The 10,069-nt window shown below is 32.6% G+C and overlaps 1 protein-coding gene across 1 annotated transcript; it reads left to right on the top strand.

Annotated features, from left to right (window-relative positions):
* Positions 1 to 1,073: 1,073 nt before the first annotated feature.
* Positions 1,074 to 6,469, top strand: LOC130820199 (uncharacterized). Its single transcript, XM_057685474.1, has 4 exons — positions 1,074 to 1,292; positions 1,680 to 1,760; positions 4,314 to 4,493; positions 4,587 to 6,469. Exons 2-4 carry the CDS (start codon positions 1,686 to 1,688, stop codon positions 4,716 to 4,718), a joined length of 387 nt encoding a protein of 128 aa, XP_057541457.1. The 5' UTR covers positions 1,074 to 1,292; positions 1,680 to 1,685; the 3' UTR covers positions 4,719 to 6,469.
* Positions 6,470 to 10,069: the final 3,600 nt, after the last annotated feature.

Raw genomic sequence — 10,069 nt, 5'->3', positions numbered from 1 at the left:
CAATGAAGCTAAGCTTGAAGAACTTAAATTAAGCTTGAAAAATTTCTACCGTGAAGAAGAACAAGACTAAGCCCTAATTTCGTGGGTTTTTGAAGGAAAAGCAACAATGATGGGTTGAAATGTAGTAGATTAAACAAGGTGAATCAACAATGGGTTGAAATTTCGTGGGTCTTTGAAGATGAAGAAGGAAATTCGTGGGTGGGTAATTTATGGGTTTTCAAAGAACAATAGAAGAAGAAGAAGAGCAATGACTAGTAGCAGTGGGGTTTCGAAGAACAGTAGAAGAAGAAGAAGAAGAAGAAGAAGAAGAAGAGTAGTGACGTATTTTAGAACAATGAAGATGAATTTTACGTGGATTTTTGAAGAAGAACAGTAGTATGCAAGTTTATGAAGAAGAACACAGTAATATGCAAGAAGTTGATGTATGTAAAAAATTTTGAGGGCTTGCACTTTAATGCTGGTGGGATTTTGAAAGAAAAAAAAAAAATTAAGACATATGCTGCAGTTTACTAAGAACCGCAGCCTTTAATTGGTTTTTGCTGGGTTGGACATTGAAAAAAAGAATAGAGCAAAGCACATATGCCGCGGAGCCTTTAGTGACTTATTTGCTGCGGTTCTTAAAAATCCGCAGCCTTTAATGTAATTTTTTTTGTCCTTATTTTTTTATCTTATTTTTTGCTGCTTCTTTAAAAAACCGTAGTATATGTAGCGCAGCAGATGAAGTTTTTTCCACTAGTGATTGCCTTAGTATCAACAAAAAAGGAAGCGGAATGGCTTCAAGAAAAATCATTTTTAGCAACAAGTTTTAACAGTGACTATACTTTTTTCGTTACAAAAAATACAAGTTGCGAAATCTATTTTTGTTGCTAAATAATCGTTGCCATAAAAAAATTAACATCTCCGCCACTAAAAATAATTTTCCAGTATAATCCACTTTTTTGCAACACAAAGTTTAATTATTAAAATTAAATGAATAATTCGTAACCGTATATATTGTTGTAAAAAATAATTAATTAAACAAATACAACAAAATGGTTGCAAAAACCATTATACTAATAATTTTTGGCAACTAACTCCGATCCCTTTGTTTCATAACGCGCGTTGTACTTTTCATTACCCTCTCAAATCAGCCGAAACCCATTCCCTATCAAACAAAGTCAAAACCCTATTTCTCTCACAAACCCACGAACAAACCGGAGCTTCTGCCGCCTTCTGCACACCGGAGCTTCTGCAGCCACGCTGCAGCGATCAAACCCACGCCACCCTTCAGCCGCCTCTCAAACCCACGGCTGGTAACTTTTTTTTGCTTTTTTTTTTCTTTGAATTTCTGGGTTCACGATTGTAGAGCAACAGTTCTTCAATTTATGGGTTGTTCTTGTTCTTGTTTCTTGTTCTTTTTGTTGTTCTTTGAATTTTTAGGTTGTTTTTATTCTTTGAATTTCTGGGTTATCTTTGTGAAATTTATGCGATTAATTTTTGTGAAATTTATGCGATTTAGAGCATTTTGAGAGTAATTTGATTGGAAAAACTGCTAGGGTTTGAAATTTTGGGTTATAGATTAAGCCCACATCATTTTGCACTGAAGTGATTAGAATAATACTATCAGTTGCTAATTTTTTGGCCACAATTAGACAATCATGCCTGGAAAATTGTTTTTGTGAATCATGTCTGGGTTATAGATTGCAATGGTGAAAGATTTGGTTCCTTACAATGGTGTCCTTAATTTGGAGGGTCTTCAACGTCCCCTCTTGGCTATTCAGGTAAATCACTACAACTACTAACCGTATTCGTGATTAGTGCAATTTTTTTATTCCCATTTTTAATCAATAAATTCATAAGAACATTGGATTTTTTTTATGTATAAAATATTAATTTTATAAATATACATTAGCAATTTGAATTATTAAGTTTTGGTATTACTTTGTTTAAACAATTAATGATAAATTATGTCGATCACCTATAATTTTTTGATTTATGAAGTATTAATGAGATTTCAACTTTTTTTCATTAATATGATTAATCAAACAATAAATAAGTCAATGTGGACTCTTTTCACGGTAGAACCTCTAAACAATTTCATTTGTTTAAATTTAAGTGTTTATTCATAAAAACATTAATTATTTTTTTTAAATATTTTCTCCATTCGTATTATTAGTTTTGTTCCTTTAATGTGTTATGAATCTTGCCACTTATTACTAAAAAATTTTTAATCTTAAATTAGCTGCACATCTCAAATTTTTCTGTTGAATGCCTTGGAATACATTATGGTATCGTCACTCATTGAAAATATTTTCTAAGTTGATTTGTCATGCATAAATTGAAAAATGGTAATCTTTGTTTTTGTTCTTCAAACAACTTAAAGTTAAAACGCCCCTTCACATGGTTTTTAAATTGTTATTCAAGTTGTTAAATTGTTCTTGTGTTTGTTTCAAAATTTTAAATTGTTCTTGTTCTTGTTAAATTGTTCTTCAAACATCTTGAAGTTAAATTGTTCTTATTCTTGTACTTATTGTTAACAACATTATAAGAAGTTTTTGGGTGATATTATTGAATGGTATACAACCTAATTATTATAAACTTTAAATATAGGAAATGAAATTTGAATAAGGCATGGATCAAAGTAAAAGATCGTTCATCTTTTGATTATGTAAACGGTGTTGATGAGTTTCTAAATTTTGCTCTTTTCAAAGTAAGAGAAGATGATCGAGAGAGTACTACTATTAGGTGTCCCTGTAATAGTTGTCGCAATATATTTCTTAAAACAAAATGTGATGTAAGATTAGACTTGCTTAAGAGAGGAATGTATCAGAAGTACGCTTTTTGGGAACATCATGGGGAAGATTAGTTGAATCAAGTGATGGAGATGATGTTAATGAGTCGAATGACACTGATAGTGGTTTTACAATGTTGCAAGATGCATGTGGAGTTGGTGCTATGAATGTTGAGAGTGTTGAAGAGGCTTTAAATAGTGTTGAGGAGTATGAGAAACCTAATGCAAATGCAAAAAAGTTTTTCAAACTTTTAGAGGAGTACCAAGAACCATTAACAATGCATGGCACAACAATGTCTAAGTTATTATATATTGTTAAGGTCTTGAATAATTGGTGTGATAACTCTTTTGATAGTTTAGTCCAGTTTAGGGGTGTAAATTTGGTTTTTGTTGTGGATTTTGTACGAAATCAAATTAAACCAAATTAAATTCGGTGTTGATTTTTTCAGTCCAAATTCAAATTATTTTTTACAATTCAAATTGAACCAAACCAAATTAATATTCAACAATCCAAATTGAACCGAAATCACCAGAATTCCTTGTTACAGCGAATCTCAAAACTCGAGTAATTTAAGTTATGTAGCCATTTCAGTAGGCATTTTAACATGTTTTGTCTTTTTTACACTTTATTTAAGAGATCTTTCTTTTTATAAATCTTAAAATAATTAGAAAACAAATACAAACACCAAACTTTGTTTTACTAAAACCAAGAAAATAAAATACACAAATATCTTAATCTAAATATAGACATTGAATTTACAAACAATCAATTAAATTCATCCGTTAGATTTACAATGAAAAACAATCAAAAATTAATATTAAAAACCTATAAATATACTTTAAAATCTTTACAAATCCTAAATTATTACAGATTAATTTTCTGTTCTTGAGATGCTAAAATGTCTAAATGACTGAAATTAGACTTATTGGGTTGTTGAAAGAGTTCTCTGCAATTTATTTCATCTTTTCTACAAGAAAAATCATAAATATTTCAAATTACCACATAAGAGAATCAAAAGAAAAAATTCTAATAAACACAAAGATCAAATTGAAATGAAGCAAAAAAGAAAAAAGAAATCATAGAAAATTAAGACAAAAACTTTAAAAAGAGTAATACCTTTTATTAATGTGCGAAGGGAAGTAATAAAAAAAAATTAGATTATTGATTTACATATCTGTGAGGGAAGCATAATACTTAGTTTTTTTCATTTGTAAAGGAATGTGCGTGGGACTAGTGAGTACTGACTAGTCCTTCAAGGTTTCCCGTGTTTGGGCTTAAGTTTTTGGGCTCAAGTTTTATTATTCGTATCATTTAGCTTATTTCGGTTTTGCTCGGTTTAAATTGGTGTTTTACTTTTAAAACCAAATTAAACCGAATAAAATTTGTTTTTATGTTTTCAAATCATATCCAAACCAAATTATGTAAAAATCAAACCAAATTTTTAATTCGGTTTGGTTTGATTTAGATTTCGGTTTTTAACCAAATAACTTTCACCCCTAATAGCCTTGACGTTCTAATTGGAGTAGAAACGGCGACCAACAGGCAACAGGTCGCGAAGTAACCACAAAAAGCCGTACCTTCAAATACCAAAAAAGAAAAACAATCTTAACAATGAAAACCGTGCGATCGCAGAAATGGGCTTATGTTCGTATAATTGCCGGCACAATTGCAGGAGGTATTTTAGGGTTCTACGTTATGCACCGCCTTGAAATTAGTTACAAGGTTTCTTCTTTTTCTCTCTTTTTCATTCAATTGTGATAGGTTTTGTCAAATTCTTCATTTGATTCCGTTTTCTATTGTGATTTGGGATCGCAGGCAAAATGGGATGAGAGATTGAAGAAGTATCAAGAGGAAAAGATGAGGAAAGAGGAGTCCCAATTTTCAGATGAAAATTCTCTCTATATTTCTGATAATCCATCTTCTCAGCTAAGTAATGAACGAAATTAGATTTAATTGAATGAATTAGGTATCTGTTCATCATGTTGAAATTATTCTAGAGATTTAAGCTAGTATTGCATTAATCTTTGAGCTTTACACCCTATAATTTCATTCACAGGTATTTACTAGTAGAATATTTGAGATTGGATTTTGCAAGTACTAAACTATGTAATTTAACAATTTTGCGAAAATAAATCTTGATTTTGGCTCAAATTGAAGTGTCCAAGAGTCATATTAATTTAATGTTACAATGTTGAGATTTGGAAAATTGAGGTGGATGGTGGAATAAAGAGCTGATTAATCATGTTACTGTTGATTGATGGATCCGAGAGTCTTTCCAAGACAAAAGGCAAAGATGAAGAGTAGATAGGGGTAAACTGATATCGTCGTTCATTATAGGAAATTGCAATAAAATTCTTGATTTTTGCTAGTGAAGTACCCCCATGCAATCTCATAGTCTTACCCAGTTGGGGCGCGTGAAATGCCATACCCAGTTGGCGATACAAATACGTCATAGTCACTGCACCCAAGCAATCTCATCCTGATCGGCATTCACAGTAAGTATAGGGTGAGGTCGCATTTCAACTCTAGTCTTATCCACCGATAGTGTTGAATTCACAATAGCCATGTAATAGATTGTAGACTGTGTCTCTAAAGACTGAGACCGGTGGCACATGTGCATAATTTCACCAACGTTGATACTTCCGCTAGTGAAGTACCCCTTCCTTTGCAGCTCAGACATGGGCTCTCCAAATAGACCAGCCAGCACGAGCTTCCACTCACCATCAGCGGGTTCAGCGGGGAGTGAACCTTCAAATACCTAAAATGCGTTGCACGTTGTGCAACATTATGGTCATCTCCCCGCAGGGAATGTGGAAGGTGTTGGTATCCGACTGCCACCTCTCAACAAAGGCCATAATTAAAGCACTATCAATGTGCTGGTGCATAATGTATGGCAGACGACCAAGGGGAGTGGCAGGTAAAACTCTGTACAGCTCATTAGACATATCTTACAGTCTGATGATCGCCTGAAGCAACTTCTTCCTAGTACGACACTTCAAAATCGAAGGCGTACGCTCAAAGCCCTCAAAAATAACCTTAGATATGTGCCCCCTAGATGGGTATCAAGCGGGCGTCAGTGGGGCCCCCAGGCTGGGGTGATGTGATAAGTCATTTCGTGTCGGTGGATTGTGGGCGCCTCCTTCCCCGTGGAGCTGCATCGTCAACTTGGTTGTCTTCTGCATGATCGAAAGCACCTGCCGTACTAGGGCCTGCCCGTGTAAACTTATCGGCATGCCCTCACACGACCGTCTAATCCACTGGCTGACCAATAGAGCCTTCGCAGTCACTATCCTCATCACTGGAGCCCACCAAATCACTCTGTAGGTTCGTTTGCTCCTCAAAATGAGTACGCACTTGGTGCAACGTACTCGAACGTTGGGCCTGACTATGTCTGGCCGCCTGTTCCTGCCTAGCCCGCCGAGCGGAACTCGTAAACCCCCTTTCACGAGGGTACCCTCTCAGTATGGTCAGTCTAGAACTATTCCCACTCAACAAGCCTCTAAAAAAAAACCCTTTCCTCTTTCTTGGTTACTAGCCATTTACTACAATTTTGATAATTTAATTAACTATTAATAATTGATTAAAATAATAAAATATTACGTTAAGTTAATTACATGAATAAAAAATCATAATTAATTAACATATTAATTCATGATTGGAAACGATTACTTAATTAACATTAATAAATTCCCGACACTAAAAAGGCTATTAAATTAATTTTAATCACATTAATAATATTAATTTAATAAACATTTAATAATATAAATTATTAACAAATAATATAATTCATACATATAAACTAAAAAACATTTTAAAATTTATAATTATTAAATTAATAAGTTAAATTAATAAAAATATAACTAATATATTATATTAGTTAATAATTACTAATTTTTTATTATTATTATTATTATTATTATTATTATTATTATTATTATTATTATTATATTATTTAATTAATTTTCAAAATAATAATATTAAATTAATTATTATTAACAAATACTCCCTCCGAACCATTATAATAGTTCCATTTGCTTGGGCATGGTTATTAAGAATGGTGTGGGGTCCATTAAAAAGGGTAAATAGTGATGGGTAAGTAGTGAAGGGTAAATAGTGATGGGTGGTTGGGTAAGTAAGGTATATAGGGGTATATTCGTAATTATTTGAGTGAACTAAGGATATTTAGGTAAAAAAGATTGACAAAAATAGAAATGGGACAATTAAAAAGACTTTGCTAAATAAGGAAATGAGACTATTATAATGGTTCGGAGGGAGTATAATTTATTAACATGAATATTAATTATTATTATTAATTAATAACATAAAACGCAAAAATTTAAAATATATATATATATATATATATATATATATATATATATATATATATATATATATATATATATATATATATATATATATATATATATATATTCGAAGGCACTAGTCGCACGCGACTCAACCGCGGAAGAGTCACACAAAACGCGCGATTGGACAGCAGCTCAGTCGCGCATTTCACGCGACTAAGCCACGGTCCAGTAGCGCGTTTTGTGCGACTCCTTCGCGGTTGGGTCGTGTGCAACTGGGTCTTCGAATTATTGTTTTTATTTTTTTTTTTTGAATTTTGGAATGAGATTCGATTAGAAATTACCTCAAATTGTTGTTTGCGTTTTGATTTCCTTAACTTTAGCTCCACAAATTTTAAGTTTAGATTTAGTGTTTTTAAAGTGATAAAGTGTTATTGAGTGAGATTGAAGTGTTTTATACAAATTTTAAGTCCAGAAGCATTTTCATCATTTCATTTAAATAGGGGTGACGATAAAATAAAAAAGATGGCGAAGTTTAAGAATTAGAGATAAATTTGCCAATTAAAAATTTAATGATGACGAGTAAATTTTGAGGGAATCATTCAGATTTCTGACTTAGATCACATTATATTGGCATTAGACCTGAACCCTTGATGATGGATGTCTAACTGTCTATGGACTTTCCAATAGGAAAAAAAATCGAAGAGATGGGAATGGTACACTATTATCATCAATGGAAGACTTGATCCATTCATCATGTAGTGGATGAATGGATGAAATTTCTAAACCTATGTTACTCGGATTTTATTAGGAAATCATAGAATTATAGTGATTGTTATGAGACGAATTATAGGGACTGTTTGGTATGTGGGAATGGAAATTTGAGAATAAAAAGGTGAAATTTGTTATGCAAATTAATTATTGGAAATTGTTAAAATATAACACATTCTAAATTAATAATTCATATTACTATATTTTGTCAATCTCCTAAATTGTAATCTTAATCTTAGTGAATCTCAATAATCCCTTCTCCCTTTCAAAAAGGGAACAGTACTTGGGATCAATCCTAGTTCAAAATTTTGGAAAAAGATTTTGGGAATTGTGGGGGCCTGGAGGAAATGAAGGATATGGTGCTTTAGGCTCTATACATAATATTACTCCCCTTTCCAATCAATTACATATATGAATCTTAATTAACTCTACATGTTTTCGGAATAAAAAAATATATATTTCAAAGCCCTTCATACTTTTTATTTCACCTCAAATACGTATTTTATATGTCCTTAGCATGGACACTTGATATCATATTCATTAACTAGCCGAGTTTGGTCAAATTGCTACTCGAACTTTCCGTTCTGATGAATTTGCTATTGATAATGATATTTTCTTCAGTAGCAAATCCACGAGAATGGAGTGTTACTCGTAGTCCATAGCTTATGCCACTTACCAAACACCCTCATAAGGAAATCATAGCAATTTCCGATGGACTGAGATAAAATACTACTAGTTTTTGACTCTAACTCAAGATTATGTTATAGAAGCACCTGAAAGTCTAAGGTTAGGATCATAAGGAAGTCATTCCCATATGTGTAACAAAGCTTAAACAACGAGGAAGTCCATATTTGTGATGACACTAACTTGTACTACTAGCATTATCAACACATCTGTTTCTAAAAGACCAAACATGAATCAGCTTGACTTATATGAGACCGTTTTACGGTGAGACAATCTCAGAATAAAAAGTCCATAAGTTAAAAGTTTATACTATTGTGCTATTTAACCCAAGTATAATGCACATCTCACGGTTAGACCGTCTCATAAAACAATTTGCGAACATGAATAGGTATCGCCTCATATAAGTCTTGTTGCAATCCAACACCTATGAATCTGCGAACACTTAACAAGTTTCTATTTCGTGAAGGAAAAATTAATATACGTACTCCTATCTCCTAGAGAATGCTACCACAGGTTTTTTGTACGTTTATAACAATTGGTATATAAAATCAAGAGCTAAAAAAAAAAAATTTTATTGAAAGGCAAAATTATAAGAAACTACCTAATCTATACCCCTTCTTTAAGAAACTACCTTATGTAAATATTTTTGCAAAAAACTACCTTATATAATACAAATCTGTGCAAAACACTACCTTTTAACGGATTTTAACAGTTGACCGTTAATTTTGGCCTTTGACCATTACGTGACAGTCACGTGACTCTTAAACTTCCTGCTTCTTCATCTCATTTTCGCTTTCCTTGGACCATTAAGCATATTTCCAGCTAAATCAAGGAAATTTAGCCTAGCGAAAGTTCCATATTCTGCTGGAATATTGCCTGAAAAGTAACTTCCATCAAGGTTTAAGTACTCAAGAAACTGGTGTCCGGCAAGTTCTAAGGGTAAAGAACCTATGAAGCTGTTACTATAACCATTAAGGTATCTAAGAAACATAAGCTTAGAAAATCCATGGGGAAAAGTTGAATTATAGTTATTATGGCTAATATCAAGAGTTCTAAGCTCAGATAATTCAAAAATGGAGGTGGGAAAATTGCCTCAAATAAGTTTCTGCTCAAATTAAGGTAATTTAGGGATAATAAATGGCGGATATCAGATGGGATTTTTCCAGAAAGGTTACGGGATAAAAAATCAAGGGAGATAATTTGGGAAGAATAAAGGGCACATTTGATTCCTGACCAAGAACACCAAGCATGAGAAGTGTTTGACAAAAGTGAAGTAGGATCCCATGATTGAAGGGAATTGTTAGGGTCATTTAGGATTGATTTTAGGGTTAAAAGAGAGAGAATTTCAAGAGGAATTCGGGAAGTTTGTAATGGAGATGATGAACTACTTGTAGGTAGAAGAAATAATGGAGAACAATAAAGGAAAAAACTGAGGAAAATAGAGGATTAGAATTGCAGGAAGTTTAAGAGTCACGTGATTGTCACGTGATGGTCAAAGGCCAAAATTAACGGTCAACTGTTAAAATCCATTAAAAGGTA

Source organism: Amaranthus tricolor, chromosome 8 (assembly GCF_026212465.1).
Source record: "Amaranthus tricolor cultivar Red isolate AtriRed21 chromosome 8, ASM2621246v1, whole genome shotgun sequence".
Lineage (NCBI taxonomy): Eukaryota > Viridiplantae > Streptophyta > Magnoliopsida > Caryophyllales > Amaranthaceae > Amaranthus > Amaranthus tricolor.
This window is presented reverse-complemented; position numbering and strand designations above follow the sequence as displayed.

Coding starts and splice junctions, on each gene's coding strand:
- LOC130820199 (XM_057685474.1), top strand. CDS start 1,686: ATGGTGAAAGATTTGGTTCCTTACAATGGTGTCCTTAATTTGGAGGGT. Junction 1,761..4,313: donor GTCCCCTCTTGGCTATTCAG/GTAAATCACTAC, acceptor GGCGACCAACAG/GCAACAGGTCGCGAAGTAAC. Junction 4,494..4,586: donor GCCTTGAAATTAGTTACAAG/GTTTCTTCTTTT, acceptor TTGGGATCGCAG/GCAAAATGGGATGAGAGATT.